The sequence below is a fragment of the Micromesistius poutassou genome (genome assembly GCF_964030765.1).
Source record: "Micromesistius poutassou genome assembly, chromosome: 21".
Taxonomy (NCBI): Eukaryota; Metazoa; Chordata; class Actinopteri; order Gadiformes; family Gadidae; genus Micromesistius; species Micromesistius poutassou.
Genome location: NC_140291.1, coordinates 373,319 through 393,409, shown reverse-complemented (window position 1 = coordinate 393,409; position 20,091 = coordinate 373,319). Strand labels below are relative to the sequence as shown.

Here is a 20,091-nt window from a genome sequence, read left to right as displayed (position 1 = left end):
TTAAAGAGGGACCAGAGTCTCAGCTTCGATCCATCCGGACCCAAGTCTGCCCAGAGGGAGCTCAGACCAGCCCAGGCCACCCACAACCCAACAGGCTTGATCACACCAGCACACGGTCACAGAGCCCTCTTGAAGCTTACTTGTTACAGGTATGTATTGCCAATTTCTTTGTTTTGGGTGATAATTGAGTCTTGGGGTCCTTCACTGAAGTCATAACCTAGCGTCCTCTCAGTCTTTAACGAAGGCTCCTGTTCTTCAGGAAGAGCTCAGCAGCCGTAGACATGGGAGACGCCGTGATGGCCGAGTTTGGGACGGCCGCGCCTTTCCTGAGGAAGTCGGACAGGGAGCGCTTGGAGGCTCAGACCCGGCAGTTTGACATGAAGAAAGAATGCTTTGTGACGGACCCGGAAGTGGAGTTTGTGAAGGCCAAGATCCTCTCGAGAGACGGGGACAAAGTCACTGCGGAAACCGAGTTCGGAAAGGTAGTTTTTCTTCCAACTGCAAACATCTGTTTGCGATAAACATCGATATCAAGGGATGTTGTGACTTTATCATATGCACTTTAGATGGATCTCAGGGGACCATCTCACAGACCACATCTGACACCAAAGACATTGAAATGATAAGCATATACACCAAAAACAAGCCCCAATCCTAGTTGTACTAATAAATGTATTTGTATATTATATTTTATAAGAACAATCTAATAATATAGAAGAACTGTTTTCTAAACAAAACTATCATATTAAAGTTTTGTTTAGTGTCGAGAGATAGTATATAATCAACTGTGTTCTGTGACTGTGTTCTGTATCTGTGTTCTGTAACTGTTCTGTAACGGTGTTCTGTATCCCATCAGACCGTTACTGTCAAGGAGATTGATGTCCATCCCCAGAACCCGCCCAAGTACGATAAAATTGAAGACATGGCGATGTTCACCTTCCTCCATGAGCCGGCCGTGCTGTTCAACCTCAAGGAGCGCTACGCCGCCTGGATGATCTACGTGAGTCTCCCAGAGCACGGTGATATGAACGCACCATGGTAACAGTACGCTCACCTAACACCAGCACGGCATCCCCACAGACCTACTCGGGGCTGTTCTGCGTGACTGTCAACCCCTACAAGTGGCTGCCCGTGTACGACCAGTCGGTGGTCAACGCCTACAGAGGCAAGAAGAGGAGTGAAGCTCCTCCCCACATCTTCTCCATCTCCGACAATGCCTACCAGTACATGTTGTCAGGTGAGTAAATGAAAGACGCATTCATTTACTTGATACAATTCCTTTCTATGTATTTTATCTCATGATTTTCCCCCTCACAGACAGAGAAAATCAGTCTGTTTTGATCACGTAAGTTTGACATCTTATTTATTTATTGAGCATTTGTTTGCATAAGCCATAGCAGCTTTTGTTTAATCTTAATGTTGCAATACCGCCATCTAGTGGAGAATCCGGTGCTGGGAAGACTGTGAACACCAAGAGAGTCATCCAGTACTTCGCCAGTATCGCTGCTGTCACTGGAAAGAAGGAAGTTGTAGGCTCTGAGAAAAAGGTACCAGCTCACAGATGCAGGCAGGGGGGGCAATAAGCAGTCAGGTTAAAATTCACCCAAATATGTACAGCAATATGTTTTTATTGCATGAACAAGAATTAATGTGAGATCCATTTTTACTTGTAGGGGACCCTGGAGGATCAAATCATCCAGGCTAACCCTGCTCTGGAGGCTTTTGGGAATGCCAAAACCATCAGGAACGATAACTCCTCTAGATTTGTAAGTCCACATTTTCATCTCTCCACACCTCGTAAGCAATTTCTGAATGAGGCCATCTCTGTGATTTGTGTTACTCTGTCATGAAATCCAAAGCATTACAGGAATACTGTGACTCTCTGGGAAAGAAGGTTGTTTTCTACTCAGCCGTTGTCATAGGCCAGCTCTGGCTTAGCTCTGGAGTAGCGCTGGACCAAGCGGTTGATGTTGAAGGCCCGTTTGAGAGGAGTTTCAGCTTATCGGACACATACAGTGTAACGCCCTGTTTGGCGCATTTCACATTAAACATTGCTTATAGTAACTCAATATCGACAAGCTTTAAAAATTGTATTCATGGTACTAATTCATGTTACTTTTTAAAAGCATCACAATCCATACAATGTAGGCTAGTCACATAACATCTGCATGGATCTGGAAGGCTGACAGACTAAAGAGAGCTGATCAAGTAAAGTTAAATGTTAAAGTTAAAGTTAATTGTGCCCTCTCTCGTGCTAAAAAAAAGCAATTTAACAAGAACTACTTGGAGATGATTCATGTCAAGATGAGTCCCTTCTTCAGTTCATCTCATCGGCCTTTGAGCTCGTTTAACTTGGACGAAGGCTATCTCAGTCGAGTCATGCGCTTCGTTGATGGTGAAATAAATGGTGTCGTGCATTTGTTTTTTTGTGTGCTTCATCTGTCTAACCTTCAGTTTTTCCGCAACTGTCCATAGGGTAAATTCATCCGAATCCATTTTGGCATCAGTGGAAAGCTGTCATCGGCTGACATTGAAACATGTAAGTAAGAGCTCAGCGAATTGTGGGTTTAGCCCATAAGATTTAAAGAAGATTGCATATTATTAAATCCAAATACAGACATTGCATGTTTTCCCATATTCAATTGTTTCTTGTTTTTCTGGGTAGATCTTCTGGAGAAGTCTCGTGTGACCTTCCAGCTGAAGGCTGAGAGGGACTACCACATCTTCTACCAGATCCTGTCTCAAAAGAAACCGGAGCTCCTTGGTGAGCATTGAGACACAGCAGGAAACGCTGAGCCGCAAACCAGACCATTTCAAAGGACAATCATGAGCAATGTCAAATCGTTTGGGGGCACCAAATTATCTTATCGGTCAGAAAAACGTGCAACTTCAACTATTGCTGAATGTAGATATGTTATTATTGAAGTCAGATTCCACTAATATTTACCTATATTATGTCAAAAATATACAACATAACAATGAAGAGTCTTTTCTTCCCCCATACTTTTCTTAACTGCTTCAGCGTTGCGACATCACAAACTCACATAATCTCATCCAGTGCATCCAGGAAAAATATATATTTCTCTTAAGCTTATGAGCCATTCGTACCCAACCATAGGGACTAGATATCTCTAGTTCTATAACAATACAAAAATACACAAACGTAAGCTCACCTGCATAGTGGAAGCCCGCCCTGAAACTTCCAGGATGCAATCTATATTTGTACCACAGCAAAAAAACAACAATAAACAAAACTTATTATTGTAGTAGCACACGTTGCATATTAAAGGTTGCATGCAACTTATTTAAAATGTTTGCAAGCACTGCACGTTATTTGGTCTGGTGGGGTTGTGCAATTTTAATTTGAAAGTGTGCGGAGCTATATTGTGTTGAATCGTATACTCATAAATGTCTTCCAGAGATGCTGCTAATCACCAACAACCCGTATGACTACCAGTTCATTTCCCAAGGACAGACAACGGTAGCCTCTATAGATGACAGGGACGAGCTGATCGCCACTGATGTAAGTAGTAAAATGATGAACGGCCAGCTATTACAGAGTGCTCCTCTATGTCTGTCTGTGATCAGCCTGTTGTGTTTTGTTTAGGATGCATTTGATGTGCTGGGTTTCACCCAAGAGGAGAAAAACGGCATTTACAAGTTGGTAGGAGCCATCATGCACTACGGAAACATGAAGTACAAGCAGAAGCAGAGAGAGGAGCAGGCGGAGGCAGACGGCACTGAGGGTGATGGACCAGGACGTCATTCTATTAGCTCCTCAAGGTCCTCTGTGTGTACTTAATGCTTCCTTTTCCACTTGCTCTACAGATGTTGATAAAGCTTCATACCTGATGGGTCTGAACTCTGCTGATGTCATCAAGGGACTGTGTCACCCGAGGGTGAAAGTAGGCAATGAGTGGGTCACTAAAGGCCAGAGTGTACAGCAGGTGAGCTTTACTATAATAAAAGGATCAAAGAAAATCTCCAGGTGGACAAAGAAGGGAAAGGTTAGATCACAACAGTTAATGTAAACCTCTGTGTGGTTAACTTCTAGGTGTACTACTCCATTGGTGCACTGTCCAAGTCAGTGTACGAGAAGATGTTCAATTGGATGGTCGTGAGGATCAATCAGTCTCTGTACACCAAGCAACCTCGCCAGTACTTCATTGGTGTGCTGGACATCGCTGGGTTTGAGATCTTTGATGTGAGTACTGCCATGTTCTCTATGTGAGTAGTACTACGTGGTGGGTGTGAGATCTTTGGTGTGAGTACTGCCATGTTCTCTATGTGAGTAGTACTACGTGGTGGGTGTGAGGACCCGTTCTAACTGCTCCACCTATGTGAGTAGTACTACGGGGTGGGTGGGTTCTAACTGCTCCACTGTGTTCTCCCATTGAAGTTCAACACGTTCGAGCAGCTGTGCATCAACTTCACTAACGAGAAGCTGCAGCAGTTCTTCAACCACCACATGTTTGTCCTGGAGCAAGAGGAGTACAAGAAGGAAGGAATTGTTTGGGAGTTCATTGACTTTGGAATGGACTTGGCAGCTTGTATTGAGCTCATTGAAAAGGTGGGTTGAGGTATATGGTTTAATGACGATTAGCAAGGACACATTTCTTTAACTACATATTCAAACCATCTATTCACTTTGTTTCCTTTTAGCCCATGGGTATCATGTCCATCCTTGAAGAGGAGTGCATGTTCCCCAAAGCCAGTGATGCAACATTTAAAGCCAAGTTGTACGACAATCACCTTGGAAAGACTCCCAACTTCCAGAAGCCCAGGATTATTAAGGGAAGACCGGAGGCCCATTTCTCCCTGGTCCACTACGCTGGTGTGGTTGACTACAACATTGGTAACTGGCTGGTGAAGAACAAGGACCCGCTCAATGAGACCGTGGTCGGGCTCTACCAGAAGTCCACCCTGAAGCTGCTGGCGGTGCTGTTCGCTGGCTACGCTGGCTCAGACACGGGTGTGTGATGCTTCTTTCAGACACGGATGTAAGCCCTGTTATGCCACATGTAGACTGTAGGATGACAACGCTCTTTGTACTTTACAGAGGCGGCTGCAAGTGCAGGTGGAGGAAAGAAGAAAAAGGGTTCCTCCTTCCAGACGGTGTCTGCGTTACACAGGGTAACGTCCCGTTAGTGAACACTGGGGTGGAACACACTGACGTCCCCTTAGCAGGGCCCTGAACACTGGGGTGGAACACACTGACGTCCCTGGGGTGGAACACACTGACGTCCCCTTAGCAGGTCTCTGAACACTGGGTTAGAGCGCCGCCGGGTGCAGTGCCGGATGTCAGTATGGCAAAAAAAACAACAACTTGACATTGAATTTAATTTATTATGTAGTTACATACTTGTGAACAGTGGCTAATTGGCCGTGATTTCCTGAGCAAAGGACAAACAGGACACCCTTCCACATTTCATTAGAATCGCACCAAGCATGAATTTGGACGGTTAAAGCCTGCATTTTAATCAGTTTATACGTCAGTTATATGTTTGGATTATTCATTATTATTCATTCAACCCAATGTTTACTTGCACCATATAGTCCAAACTGAGGATTGCGATACCCACCTGTTATCCCATGGCTATTAAATATCATGTGTCGTATTGATAACGTTTCCCGTTACCAGTCTTCTCATTCGTTCTACATCATTAATGATGAAGGGCGTGTATTTCCTCCTCTTAGGAGAATCTGAACAAGCTCATGACCAACCTGAGGTCCACACACCCTCACTTTGTCCGCTGCCTCATCCCCAACGAGACCAAGACCCCCGGGGCCATGGAGAACCCCCTGGTGATGCACCAGCTGCGCTGTAACGGCGTGCTGGAGGGCATCAGGATCTGCAGGAAGGGCTTCCCCAACAGGATCCAGTACGGGGACTTCAAGCAGAGGTACAGACGGAGAACACGCAGGGAAGGGGAGGACTTCAAGGCAGTCATGGTGTGCTGGTATCTGATGACCGACGTCCCTTCACTGTGTCTGTTGGTTTCAGATACCGTATTCTGAATCCCAACGCCATCCCAGAGGGGCAGTTCATTGACAACAAGAAGGCAGCAGAGAAACTGCTGGGCTCTCTTGACATTGACCATGAACAGTACAGATTTGGACACACCAAGGTTTGAACTGGGTGAAGTGGCAGAAAACAAACTTCTATTTATTCAATTATATTTTCTGATCATTTTATTTAATTCCAAATGTAGGTGTTCTTCAAAGCTGGTCTTTTGGGTGTTCTTGAGGAGATGAGAGACGACCGTCTTACCCTCATCATAACTGGACTCCAATCACGATCACGTGGAATACTTGCTCGACTTGAGTTCCAGAAAATCGTTGAGCGCAGGTTAGAGGAACAATGATGTGTTAATATTTGTGTTATTATTTATTAGGAAAGGTTCTAAAAACATTGACATGGATTGATTCCCAGGGATGCCTTACTGGTGATCCAGTGGAATGTACGGGCCTTCATGGGGGTCAAGAACTGGCCCTGGATGAAGATGTACTTCAAGATCAAGCCTCTGCTGAAATCAGCTGAGACTGAGAAGGAGATGGCCAACATGAAGGAAGAATTCCTCAAGCTAAAGGAAGCCTATGCCAAATCTGAGGCCCGCAAGAAGGAGCTGGAAGAAAAGATGGTCTCACTTCTCCAAGAGAAGAATGACCTGCAAATCCAAGTCCAGACTGTAAGAAAGACCAAAGATGTGTTTTGTGAAGTGGCTTCAATGGTGGTGTTATTACATAGTTTTGCTTTCCTTCCATCATGTAGGACCAAGACAGTCTCTCTGATGCAGAGGAGCGCTGTGAGGGTCTGATCAAGAGCAAGATCCAGCTGGAGGGCAAATCCAAAGAGCTGACCGAGAGGCTGGAAGACGAAGAAGAGATGAACTCAGAATTGACTGCTAAGAAGAGGAAACTGGAGGATGAGTGTTCAGAACTCAAGAAAGACATCGATGACTTGGAGCTCACTCTGGCTAAAGTAGAGAAGGAGAAGCATGCCACTGAGAACAAGGTCCGGTAGAACCATTACCTAACAAATTATATTACCCAGTGATGTTTGGAAGGATACTGACCAGAGAAGTGTTTAGGTTAAAAACCTGACCGAGGAGATGGCAGCGCTGGATGAGATTATCGCCAAGCTGACTAAAGAGAAGAAGGCTCTTCAGGAGGCCCACCAGCAGACACTGGATGACCTGCAGAGTGAGGAGGACAAAGTCAACACTCTGACCAAGGCCAAATCCAAGCTGGAACAGCAGGTTGATGACGTGAGTAGTCCATTAACCTCCTTGCGCTGACGCCATACATCATAAGGCTATAGCTATCATCTGAGGCTGCAAGCAAAATCAAATCTGCAATCTAAAAACAGTTTCTTCCTCAAAAAGCTTGAAGGATCCCTAGAACAAGAGAAGAAGATAAGGATGGACCTTGAGAGAGCCAAGAGGAAGCTGGAAGGAGACCTAAAGCTGACCCAGGAGAGTGTGATGGATCTGGAAAATGACAAGCAGCAAATAGAGGAGAGGCTCAAAAAGTAAGAAAATACATTGAAGACTACTTCTACCACTGCTACTTGGTTGAAGAGGCATGATGATATACTGTACTTTATCGTCACCTTTTTTACAGGAAGGACTTTGAGGTCAGCCAGCTCAACAGCAAGATTGAGGATGAACAAGCAATGTCTGCTCAGCTCCAGAAGAAACTGAAGGAGCTTCAGGTAATTTCACCTGTGCAGAAACAAGCCCCAACTGATGCATTTAGATGTATTCACAGGGTTTCATGTAAAAAATAAATATTTATATTTGTAGGCCCGCATTGAAGAGCTAGAGGAGGAGCTGGAGTCGGAGAGAGCTGCCCGGGCCAAGGTGGAGAAGCAGAGGGCGGACCTGGCCAGAGAGCTGGAGGAGATCAGCGAGAGGCTGGAGGAGGCTGGTGGGGCCACGGCGGCCCAGATTGAGATGAACAAGAAGAGGGAGGCCGAGTTCCAGAAGATGCGGCGGGACCTCGAAGAGGCCACGCTGCAACACGAAGCCACTGCTGCCACCCTGAGGAAGAAGAACGCAGACAGCGTGTCTGATCTGGGGGAGCAGATTGACAACCTGCAGAGAGTCAAGCAGAAGCTGGAGAAGGAGAAGAGTGAGTGCCGACTGGAGCTGGATGACGTGTGCTCCACCATGGAGCAGGTGGCCAAATCCAAGGTGAGTCTCCCTTTGCAGATGGACAACGGAGACATTTCATGTTCCTACAGTATGTCTATATAAAAACAATTATTATTGCAATTGTTTTCAGACAAACTTGGAAAAGATGTGTCGCACTTTGGAGGACCAGATGTGTGAATACAGGACGAAATCTGAGGAAGGGCAACGAACCATCAATGATTTCAGTATGCAGAAAGCAAAGCTTCAAACTGAAAATGGTATGATCATCAATGTACCATCTACCATGAGGGAAACATAAAGCTGGGCGAACAGAACAAACATGCATGTTCAATATGATTTAGTTACTACATCTTAAAGTGACTAACCTAAGTGAATAACCTACCATATCACAGAGGGATGTATCCACCACTAACCTACCAAATATACTGTCATAAAATTACAGGTAAGTACATTCATATTGTGAGTTACATCTGAGTCAGATATTAATGTCAGTCTTGGAAAGACTCACATCGTAGGGGTGTGGTCTGGCTGTGGCTAAAGGAGAAGGGATATCCTGACAAACATGTAACCATCCACAGGTGAACTGTCCAGGCAGCTGGAGGAGAAGGTTTCTCTCGTCTCACAGTTGACCAGAGGGAAGCAGTCCTACACCCAGCAGGTTGAAGACCTCAAAAGACAACTGGAAGAGGAAGTCAAGGTATCAAAGCTGCTTCTTCATCTGATCAAAACCGATTTAGTCTTCACCATGTTTTAATCGGCCTGTATGACGACCTGCCAGGCGAAGAACGCACTCGCCCATGCGGTGCAGTCTTCTCGACACGACTGTGACCTGCTGAGGGAGCAGTTTGAGGAGGAGCAGGAGGCCAAAGCTGAGCTCCAGCGCGGCATGTCCAAGGCCAACACTGAGGTGGCTCAGTGGAGAACAAAGTATGAAACGGACGCCATCCAGAGGACTGAGGAGCTGGAGGAGGCAAAGTAAGAAATCAAAAAAATAAGTACATATTAAATGTGAATATGTCAACCTATGGTTTACAATGTCAATATTTAAATGTGTCCTTTTGTCTGATAGGAAGAAGCTTGCGCAGCGTCTGCAGGACGCAGAGGAAGCTGTGGAAGCGGTCAACGCTAAATGCTCCTCCCTTGAGAAGACTAAACACAGGCTTCAGGGTGAGATTGAAGATCTCATGGTGGATGTGGAAAGATCAAATGCTGCTGCTGCAGTCCTGGACAAGAAGCAAAGAAACTTTGACAAGGTAACTGAAAATAAAGCACAAACATACACAGTATACCGAACGTGTAAAGATGATGTAATGTACAGTATGTGATGTATTTGATGACATCAGGTCCTGGCTGAGTGGAAGCAGAAGTTTGAGGAGTCCCAGTCGGAGCTGGAGAGTTCCCAGAAGGAGGCCAGGTCACTTGGGACTGAGCTCTTCAAACTCAAGAACTCTTATGAAGAATCTCTGGACCAACTGGAGACCATGAAGAGGGAGAACAAAAACCTCCAAGGTAGGCAGAGATACTCTAACCTGAACAAACACAGAAAACTGTGAATCCCAATCACAGCGAAAAACAACAACAATTTAAAAAAAATATGTAAATTCAACTTTTGTAGAGGAAATCTCTGACCTGACTGAGCAACTCGGTGAGAGTGGAAAGAACATTCATGAGCTGGAGAAGATCCGCAAACAGCTGGAGCAGGAGAAGGCTGAGATACAAACAGCTCTTGAAGAAGCTGAGGTGAGATTGACCCATACAAATTAAAAAGACATTCACACGGCATGTCCTACCTTAAGCACTCTCTCTTCCATCCTAAAACCTAGAACTAGCTCCCGATAAGCTCAAGCAACCTTTGTAAAAGGATCATTTATCTCATAGAATTCCTCAGGCTTTTCAGTCTGGGTTTGAAGTTCAAATGAAAAATAAGTGACCGATTTACTTCTCAGGGGTCTCTCGAGCACGAGGAGGGCAAAATCCTCCGGGCTCAGTTGGAGTTCAACCAGGTGAAGGCTGAGATCGAGCGCAAACTGGCCGAGAAGGATGAAGAGATGGAGCAGGCCAAACGCAATCAGCAGAGAGTGGTGGACACTCTGCAAAGCTCCCTGGAGGCTGAGACTCGCAGTAGGAACGAGGCCTTCAGGATCAAGAAGAAGATGGAGGGTGATCTGAATGAGATGGAGATCCAGCTCAGTCAGGCCAACAGGCAGGCGTCTGAAGCTCAGAAGCAGCTCAAGGCTGTCACTTCCCACCTGAAGGTACGTTGGAGGTGTATCTTAACGCATACTTAGGATGACAAACTAATGCCAAGAGGCTTTGAAAGCTTCTATCTTCTGTCTTTGTAGGACTCCCAGTTGCAGCTTGATGATGCTCTTCGTGCCATTGATGATCTGAAAGAGAACAATGCCATTGTGGAGAGACGCAACAATCTTCTGCAAGCTGAACTTGATGAGCTGAGATCTCTGGTGGAACAGACTGAGAGAGGTCGTAAACTGGCTGAGCAGGAACTGCTGGATGTCAGTGAGCGAGTTCAGCTGCTCCACTCTCAGGTAGAGTGAATTCAAGATGGTCAAATGTCAGAATATCTAGGTTTAAAATGACTTGCACAAACAAATCTGCTTCATGATTATAGAACACTAGTCTGCTGAACCAGAAGAAGAAGCTGGAAGGCGATACAGCTCAGCTTCAGAATGAAGTTGAAGAGGCTGTGCAGGAGTGTAGGAATGCTGAAGAGAAGGCCAAGAAGGCCATTACTGATGCTGCCATGATGGCAGAAGAGCTGAAGAAGGAGCAGGACACCAGTGCTCACATGGAGCGCATGAAGAAGAACATGGAACAAACCATCAAGGACCTCCAGCACCGCCTGGATGAAGCTGAGCAGATTGCCATGAAGGGCGGAAAGAAGCAGGTCCAGAAACTGGAGGCCAGGGTGGGTGCCACTAGAGCATTTAGTTCTCCATTCAAAACTTAAGTACTTAAGTGCTTAAGTACATTTGTCTCATCAAGGTGCTTAAGTACATTTGTCTCATTAAGGTGCTTAAGTACATTTGTCTCATCAAGGTGCTTAAGTACATTTGTCTCATCAAGGTGCTTAAATCCATTTGTCTCATTTAGGTGCGGGAGCTGGAAACTGAAGTCGAACTTGAGCAAAGGAAGAGTAGCGACTCCATTAAAGGAGTCCGTAAATATGAGAGACGCATTAAGGAACTTACCTATCAGGTACATAGTGATGTTATAATGTATTACTAGATATAATACCTGTCAGGTACAATGTGATGTGATAATTACCTGTATTTATACTGTACCTATCAGGTACATTGTACATTTCTAGTGGACTGCACTTAAAGTTAACCATGAGTGCTCTCCATTCTTTTTTGATCAAGACTGACGAAGATCGCAAGAACTTGTGTCGTCTTCAGGACCTGGTGGACAAACTCCAGCTGAAGGTCAAATCCTACAAGAGGACAGCCGAGGAGGCAGTAAGTAGAGATGTGTGTGAAGGCCTCATTGTTGTATTCTGGCCACGTTCGTGCATATTAAAAACACACTACGCTTCACTCCCATGTTTTCTCAGGAGGAACAAGCGAACAGCCACTTGGGGAAGCTCCGCAAAGTGCAGCATGAGATGGACGAGGCGGAGGAGAGGGCTGACATCGCTGAGTCCCAGGTCAACAAGCTGAAGGCCAAGAGCAGGGATACCGGTCCTAAGGTGCGCGCTGTCGACCGCTCTGCACCGACACTCTGACACGAGGAGGTAATGTTGTTCAGACGCTGATCCTGTGTTCTGTGTCCGCTGCCTCCAGAAAGGACACGACGAGGAGTGAGCGTGCGGCGCGGCTCATCACAGCTCCTGATGGCAGGTCCTCCTCCTAGACTCAATGCAGTGTGTGTGTGTATGTGTGTGAAAGTGACGCACATGACGCAGAATGCAGAAAATCTGCATTCTGCTTCACATGTCCTGTCTTATCACTGTATACAAAATAAACAATAGAGCAGAATGCAAACACCGTTTATGTCCTGTCTCTTCATTTAGTCAAGTACTTTTTGGGTGTGGGATAATAGATGGCGTGTTGTTGTTGTCCAGTGAGACAATATATAGTTTGTTATATTTAATCATAGACAATATCTGGTTTTGAGAAGCGTCACCCTAACCATATTCATTCATTCACAAGAGACTTCCGTTGTAACGGAGCGAAGGCTCTTCTCCCGGCCTGTCAGAGATGTGCGTGTTGGGAGGAGGAGAACCGTGTGGTTGCGTGGGGGTCAGCTCGTCCTGCCTGGATGGTTTGTGTCTCACTGTGCACTCTCTAACACTCGACACGTGCAATGCTATCTTGCTTATGCACTAGAACGCCATAGTCCTAACTAGAAGGATTACACACTGGCGCTACCGTACGAGCTAACGGCAGGATAACTTATGCGACGATAACTCGATATGGTCTTTTATTTTTACTAGCCTGGCTATTGAAGGTTAAAAACAAAGGTGTGCTATCCGTAGTTAACCAGTTGTTTGAGCCCGCCCAAACCCAAATGTTTCCAGGTTGATCGCCTAGTTTATAGTATACATTATATTCGATATATTATATACTATAAGGCCAGCAGACGAGTCTCAGTGTGAGGGGGAGCAGGGGGTTAAATGTAAGGTGACCATATTTCTGAGACAACATCCGGGGACATTTTGGGTTCAGTGGTGTAAAAACCTCCAAACATGTGGTGTTTTTGTCATAAAAAACTAAAACGGGGACACTGCCCTTACCCTGGCGGACGGGATTGTCGACGGGGGTAATGTTTAGTGTGTTTTAATGTTTAATGTGCTGAGATGAGCTGTACGAAGTGTCCAGGGTTTATTTAGTTCTGTCAGTATGCATGGCCCGTTATTCTGTGTGTGTTTTACTAATTGTCCCCATATTCCTAATTGCATGTGAATTAGGTTAATAGCGTCACTTGTTTCGAGCATCAGCTGAACTGGTGTGAGGAGACGCCAGGGGGCGCCAGACAGCCAAGGTACATCACAGCACTCAGCCCGCCTCATTCCTCAGGTAAATAAAACACCCTAAACTTATTTCAAATCCCTAAAATCCCTATATCCTTGTTTTACTATAGATAAATCATGCAAAATAATCTACAGTTGCACACCATTAGTAAATAGATAGTATTGATTTTTAATTATATACAGTAGAATGGATGAATTCTTAAAAAACATCATATTTATCCATTTTGATAGCATTTTGATGTTTGTTTTATACTTAATTTCCCTCAAAGATGTGGGAAAGGGAATCACTGAGGATTTTGTGTTGTTTGGCCGTGGTTTGTGTGTTACGAAACAAAGTCCACCATTGCCATGGCAAACACTAGTGGAATGCTAGTTAGCCCTGAGGAATGCCTTCACGCTGCTTTGTTGTCCCCCTACTCTAACACACCGTCTCTACCGCCTGCACGTAGCTCTTGTGTTAGCCGTCATTTTACCGTCTGTAAAAAGTCTGTACACACTTTTAAAAGAGGTTTAAGAGAGGCCTTTAGATTGAGAAATTCCTGATGACATTTGTTAAAATTCCTTTAACAAATGTCTTTTAAGACAGCCTCAACAGGACAGAACGTCTGAACACCACCGCAACACACAATTAGCTGATTCCACACCAGGCTGCTGGAAAATCCAACCTGTTTTGGTCTGAATTGTGTCCAGAAAACATGGACTTTGGTTGGCCCTAGTCTTTGAGGCTTCGTACACATGACTGAAGTTATGTCCCATCCGTTCCGTAAAGTAATGTTATGGGAAGTGAGCGTCGCCATGGACGACGCCACAGTCAGGCGGCATCCTGGACTGTTTGAGGATGGATCCGGCATCAGGCTGTTTGCTCGGTTGTCCTCGCAGCTCAAACGACCCCTGCTGTGAGAGTTAAGTGGAGGCGCTGGGAGCCAGGCCTGTTCCCCCACTCAGTGACGGATGCCCTGCATCCTGCATCCTGGATGCTCGGAGCGACTAACCCTTAGCCATGGAGACCCACGGGGGGATTAGCTCAGGGAGCTCAACGTGGGTTTAGTCTGGAGGCTGTTGTGACGGTCAGATCAGGTCTGTTGTCTCCTGTGGGCACATAGAGGTCGGACTCACGCTGTAATTCATACAGACACCTTGGAGGGATTTGGCCTGCTTTATTTAGCGAAAGAAGGTCCTGCATCACATTCATATAGTGCACAAAAATGAAGCTTTTAGTTACATTTACATTAATCATATAAACGCCACTGATGGCGTGCTTGTACATTTGCTGTGAACTAAAGATGGTTTTATGATACTGCGATGACACCATTTACTTCCTATCCTTCAAACTCAAATCCAATTTTGTGAACATACATGCCAATTGATTGAACTCCATGATATAAATAGAACATAAAATCTCTTTAGGATTGTGCATACTAGCATTACAGCATGTGGCCGGTTCAATCAGCCGTCTGGCGTGAGACCCTCTCTAGACCTCTGAGTAAGTGCCGTTGTAGGAGAAGGGCTGGTCCGAGACGCAGTGTCCCACCCGGGCCGGGGTCCACCTCTGGACCACCGGGTTCCCGGCCTTGTCCTGTCGCACAATGACCGTGCTCCTGGACGCCAGAGAGGGGTCCTCGTTGAAGAAGTTGAAGGGGCGCAGGAGGAAGCCCACAGAGTTCCCGGGTGTGGCGGTGTTTGGGATGTCCTCTGAGTGAGGCACGTGCAGGAACCCGACCGTCACCCACGCCACCAGGTCCTGCACTCAACAGCAGCAGAGCGTTACACTCGACTCGAGTTTCTTCCTAAAAACTATTCCCAATACTACACCTTCCCTTATTTTGGCCTCCATTATATTCTATACATTGTTTTTCAATTCAAAAAAACCTTCTTCATGTTATTTCAATGTACTTTGTCTCTAATGTGTGACTTAGTGAGCAAGACCCCCAGATAAGAGGTGGGTAGGGTGGGGCTACAGGCTCACATGGGGGTCCTGCCCTCATCGGAGCTTAGGGGGAGCAGATCGAGCTCTTTGACACTTTGATTAGTCTGTCCAGCACCAAGATTATAAATACATGGCTCCTACTGGAATAGGGGTAAGATCTATCACTGTAACGGCTTCCATCATGACCTATATGTGCCACTGTGCCACATCTCTATGATCTACAATCAGAGGGAAACCCACCTGGTTGTCCAGGTTTTCATTGTCGCGGATGTAATCCTCAAAAGACACCATAGGGTCCCATGGATCGTTCTGGTTGTACAGGCTGGTACTGCTGAGCTCACTGTCCTTATGCCGGGTCACAGCTAGGGGGTACCTGGCGAGTAATTTGTTAAGTATTACTACCAAACATGTCTTGTGTACCACACACACACACACACACACACACCATGCATATTTCATGTATGTGGTAATAAGAGCATTTGAGAGCAGAGTTTGCGTAAGGAGCTTGGTGTCCTTACCGTGACCAGGTGACCCCCTTCTCCTCCTTCACGCCCCTGGGCAGCACGCTATGGGCGTGGGAGTTGAGCTGGATGCGGTAGCCCTTGTGGTGGCCCCATTTGTTCTTCTCGTTGGCGTTGTAGAAGTGGAAGTAGCGAGGCATCTTCTTCCCGAAGCGGAAAGCAGCGGAGCGCTCGGTGGCGTGCTGCGTCCTGTGCAGCTTGGATTGGATGATGGTGTCCTTGGGGCTCCAGGGGTTGGTGAAGTTGACATACTTGAGGTCAATCGACTCAAAGCTGTTCTCCCGTCCTGCATCACCATTGCATACAAAAAACAAGGATCAGTTTCAAAATGTGTGGAAATATTTTTAGATGTTTCTAAAATAAAATTGAGATAGATTAACTCTGGCCCTAATTCTCCTCATTCCATCTTATGTCACATCACAGGCTGTGGTAGAAAATTTAGAGAAAACATGAGCAAAGGAACCCGTGATGAATCATTGACCTAATTCACACAGCAGGGATCAGTTTATCTGGGAAGGGCAGACCAATATTGGGACTAAAGTCCAGATGGCCATCTTATCTGGGAGCCCATTCATATAATTTTCAACCATCTTTCTGTATCAATAAAAGGGGAAAACATTTTCCTTGATAATGCCTTGCACTTAAAGCGAAAAATCTACTTACAAGGTTACTCCTACCCACCAGAAATATCGAAGTCCACTTTGTAATGGATCAGGTGTGTGTGAAGGTTGCCCAGTACGTGGTTATAAACCTTGGTTCCGTAGTTAAGACCGTTTGGCGTGAGGAACGTGGCGTGGATGTATCCAGTGGCGCTGACCTTGGACTCCATCACCCCGTTCTGGTAGAACATGAAGTCCCAGATGTAGTCGTAGTTGTAAACTGTTGAAGTCGCCCGCACCACCAGCACGTTATTCTCTAGGCCTCCAAAGAAGTTGTACCCCCCCATATTGTTTGTGTTGAAATGCCTTCTGAGTGGAATCCCTGTGTTTAACTCAAAAATACACAGGGCATTTTTGAAGTGCACAGGTTTGTCCGTGTCGTAGTAGTGGTACAGGTCGACAAAGGTGGCGATTTCAGGACAGTCAATCCCAGGCGCCAGTTCGAATGTTGAGGTGCCCATCGCCCAACCAGAATCGATGAACTTGGTTTGCATGGCAGCTGGTGTGTCACCAGAGTAGAAGGCGATCGCTTCCTGCAGTCCGACCTCGTAGGCGATCCGTTCTCCGTTGAACCGAAGGTCAAAGATCTGGAGGCCGGCGGAGGAGCGGACGCGGTACGCAAAGGACCATCCTGCGTATTCGATGAAGTTGCCGTCAACGTGATAGCGAGGTCCTTGTGGCTGGACAAACTTGGGCCCGTGGATGTCTGAGGCGGAGTTGCTCTGGCCACGGGGAATGTAGGTGGAGAAGAGGTCTTCCTCGTCATGCTCAGGCAGCTGGACTTTCACTAATTCTCCGTCCTCATATTTTCTTACCAGCTCCTCCAAGCTGTCAAAGTACTGGTTATTGTACCACACCTTCTCAACAAACCATTTTTCAGAATCTAGGTCCTTGTGGTTAACCAGGACCTCAAATCCAATAGGGTGCATGAAATAGCCCTCAACATTCTTTTGGAGCATTATCCAGCTCCTCCTCTCCCCTACATGGAGCCCACGGGGGGAAACGTCTGTGAAGGTGAGGCAGCGGTCAGTGCAGTTGGTGAAGGAGAAGCCTCCGGACGTCTCAAACAGGAGCGTGCGAGCCTGGGTGGAGATCTTCTCCAGCATGAGTTTCATGTGTTGGTACTCTACAAAAGTCATGGGGCGGGATTCAAACGGGATGAACTTATTCTTCTTGAAGGCCTTGACTCTGTGGCTGTGGGGGAACGGTAGGGGGCTGACAACGTATTCAGTGACGTTAGGGTTGGCCTGGTTCCCAAACTGGACCACGACCCGGGCCTCTCGGGGGGGCTTGGCCTGCCCCCGGTCCAGGGCCTTCAGGGCCTCGTGTTTCCTCGGGAGGTGGAGCTCAATCAGGAGGATGCTGTTCTTGGTCAGAGGCATGCTGCGGGCACCAGTCAACCCCAGCTCTGGTAGTTTGTGGAGGTAGGCTCGGACGGCCTTCAGCTCACGGACGGAGAGGTCTGCGAACATCGAGGCTCCGTGATGGGCCCAGTCTCGTCCCCTGGACCTCCGCACTCTCGCTGCACCGCAGCCCACCAGCATGAACAGAAGAAGATGGAGAACCCTCATATCTGGAGAGAGAGAGAGAGAGAGAGAGAGAGAGAGAGAGAGAGAGAGAGAGAGAGAGAGAGAGAGAGAGAGAGAGAGAGAGAGACAGACAGACAGACAGACAGACAGACAGACAGACAGACAGACAAACAGACTTAAGTATAGTTTCAAAGAAGAACAATCTTTATAGAAATCTCTATTGATCATTTTTGAAGAAGAGAATACTTCATCTTTTTGTATGACAGTTCAAAGTGTGAAGATATCAGCGTCAGAAAACAATATTTGATAATATACATTTTATTTGATTAATTGATCTCAAAGCAAATTTCCTGAAATCAAATTGAATTAATAATAAAACATTGCTCACTTAAACCCATGCTAGTATTACTGATATATCTGATAGTAATATATAGTTAAAATAAATATGTCATCCATAGCATTATCTTATATCTTAACCTGTTTTTTGACAAATTTAACTTAATCCCACGCTACTAAAAGTCTTATATATGTCAGCTTTCCATCAGAATCAGGAATTAAAAACATTCAAATCACATCACAGATAAATCACGTCTATCACAGGCAAGGAACTAGCAAGGTCTCCCACCATTATACAGTTCGGCTTCAAATTTGCATCACAGGCTCATACAACAGCAAGTATTTAAATAAGAAGAGGAATGTTAATTAGAATCTGCAGCAGAACGCCTAGCTGCCGCACCTGTGGAATGCACTTCAAAGCCTGGAGTCCTCCTTCCTCAAAGCCTGGAGTCCTGGTTCCTTAAAGCCTGGAGTCCTGGTTCTTCAAAGCCTGGAGTCCTGGTTCCTTAAAGCCTGGAGTCCTGGTTCTTCAAAGCCTGGAGTCCTGGTTCTTCAAAGCCCGTCTAGAGCACGGTCCTCTGGGTACGCCCGCGACCCGGTCAACAATATCTCCTCTCTTAGCGCAGGGACCAAAGTGTTGAGTAAAATGAGGAATTTACCCTCCTACTTTGCAGGGAAAAAAAATGATTGGCCAACATGTTGTAAATATGATGAAATCACAGACGCCTTCTGCTTGAATTGATTCCGTGTAGGAGGCCTACGTACATGGACAGTGGGGGTGTTCAGTGCTGTAAATGGCAGCATAAGTCAAATATTTATCTTTACTTGGGCAAGGAAGTGAAATAATGAGATCCATTGACATGCTGAGAGCTTTTCCATTATCGTGGCTTAACGAGTGCCAACATCCGTCCACCCACCTCTTGTTTGCTGTGAGAAAGTGAAACCTTTCTCACTTCCAGCGACAGGACGGTTCGCTATGTTTGAAATGGTCCCCCCTGACACATGGTATGGCCTAATGGGCCTTGATTGGTCCACCTGTGACTAATTAGGTGGCCTATTTAAGGGGTGTTGCATTGTTTGTTTGGGAGGGTAAGGAAGAGGTGGCTTGACGTGAGGCCACTACTTACACCCTCCTGTTAGGCTAAATGATGCTGTATTTCAGCTAGAAAATTGCTAATAGTGTGGCAACTCGGCCCAGGACAATCAACGTGATGCCCAAAGGAGAGCAGACCTTAAAAAGCCTGCTCCAAGGTGCATTCAGGGCTCTCTTGGCTTGGGTGCACGGAGAGTCCAGCCGTTGTGGCTGTGCCACCCGATTATCTTTTTGTTCTTTTACGAAAGATCCTTTATGTTTGATTAAAAGTGCCTTTGTGGCTTAACAGCCAAGAGAATCGCGTGCTGTTTGAAGTAAGGTGGTTCACTCTAGCCGAGCTGGGTTGCCACAATAGCTTTTGTTTTATTCTTTTCAAATGTTGATTTTGTGTTTTTGGAACCATTGATTTATTTTGTTTATTTATTGTTCACTTTGTTTTTGGGAAGTGAATAAAACTTCTAAAAAGAGTGGAGCCGAGAGGTTCATTTCCACATTTGTCATGCATCCAATGCACTGCACTGAGCTGTGGACAGAAACAGAAGAGGTTTGCATGGAGCCCGACATCTGAGCGCTGTGCTCCGCTGGCTGCAGCGGCACAGTGATACCAGCTGACCTCTGACCCACGAGGCGTACGCCAGTGCAGCGCACACACTCCCCACCCTGAACATGATCATAGTTCTTCCTTTGTTGTACAACAGGTCTCAAAATTCAGTTTGAAATTGAGTGGAGAAGATCACATGAAATGTAAGTGGTGGTTGTTGTTGTTGTTGAAGCAATCAAACTCTGTCTCTTACTATTTCTACTACCACTACAGAACTATGGGGCTCTCCCCCTGGATGGTTCTAGCTGCTAGGTGGATCAGAGAGCTGCTAGGTGGATC

At 46.1% G+C, this 20,091-nt stretch overlaps 2 protein-coding genes across 3 annotated transcripts; one reads left to right on the top strand and one right to left on the bottom strand.

Moving 5' to 3' along the window:
• Window positions 1-34: 34 nt before the first annotated feature.
• Window positions 35-12,155, top strand: LOC311366447 (myosin-7-like). 2 transcript variants are annotated; one of them, XM_084485234.1, is made up of 38 exons: window positions 35-149; window positions 260-482; window positions 857-1,000; window positions 1,081-1,237; window positions 1,318-1,345; window positions 1,439-1,547; window positions 1,674-1,766; window positions 2,476-2,539; window positions 2,666-2,764; window positions 3,420-3,523; window positions 3,608-3,746; window positions 3,829-3,947; window positions 4,055-4,204; window positions 4,400-4,570; window positions 4,663-4,972; window positions 5,060-5,133; window positions 5,698-5,903; window positions 6,005-6,128; window positions 6,213-6,349; window positions 6,434-6,689; window positions 6,773-7,015; window positions 7,092-7,268; window positions 7,386-7,531; window positions 7,624-7,714; window positions 7,806-8,195; window positions 8,287-8,413; window positions 8,735-8,853; window positions 8,935-9,131; window positions 9,226-9,409; window positions 9,500-9,665; window positions 9,772-9,896; window positions 10,103-10,411; window positions 10,499-10,702; window positions 10,786-11,082; window positions 11,268-11,372; window positions 11,537-11,632; window positions 11,728-11,862; window positions 11,957-12,155. In XM_084485234.1, the coding sequence occupies exons 2-38, from the start codon at window positions 282-284 to the stop codon at window positions 11,975-11,977; spliced, it is 5,817 nt and encodes a 1,938-aa protein (XP_084341360.1). In that variant the 5' UTR covers window positions 35-149; window positions 260-281; the 3' UTR covers window positions 11,978-12,155. The 2 variants fall into 2 exon arrangements, with proteins under 2 accessions (XP_084341360.1, XP_084341361.1); XM_084485235.1 differs by having other exon boundaries at window positions 36-149; window positions 264-482.
• A 1,140-nt stretch (window positions 12,156-13,295) lies between these two features.
• On the bottom strand, window positions 13,296-18,749 carry aoc1 (amine oxidase copper containing 1). Its single transcript, XM_084485229.1, has 5 exons — window positions 18,519-18,749; window positions 16,276-17,826; window positions 15,592-15,880; window positions 15,314-15,446; window positions 13,296-14,887 (listed from the first exon to the last, which is right to left on the bottom strand). Exons 2-5 carry the CDS (start codon window positions 17,822-17,824, stop codon window positions 14,618-14,620), a joined length of 2,241 nt encoding a protein of 746 aa, XP_084341355.1. The 5' UTR covers window positions 17,825-17,826; window positions 18,519-18,749; the 3' UTR covers window positions 13,296-14,617.
• Between the last annotated feature and the right edge of the window lie 1,342 nt (window positions 18,750-20,091).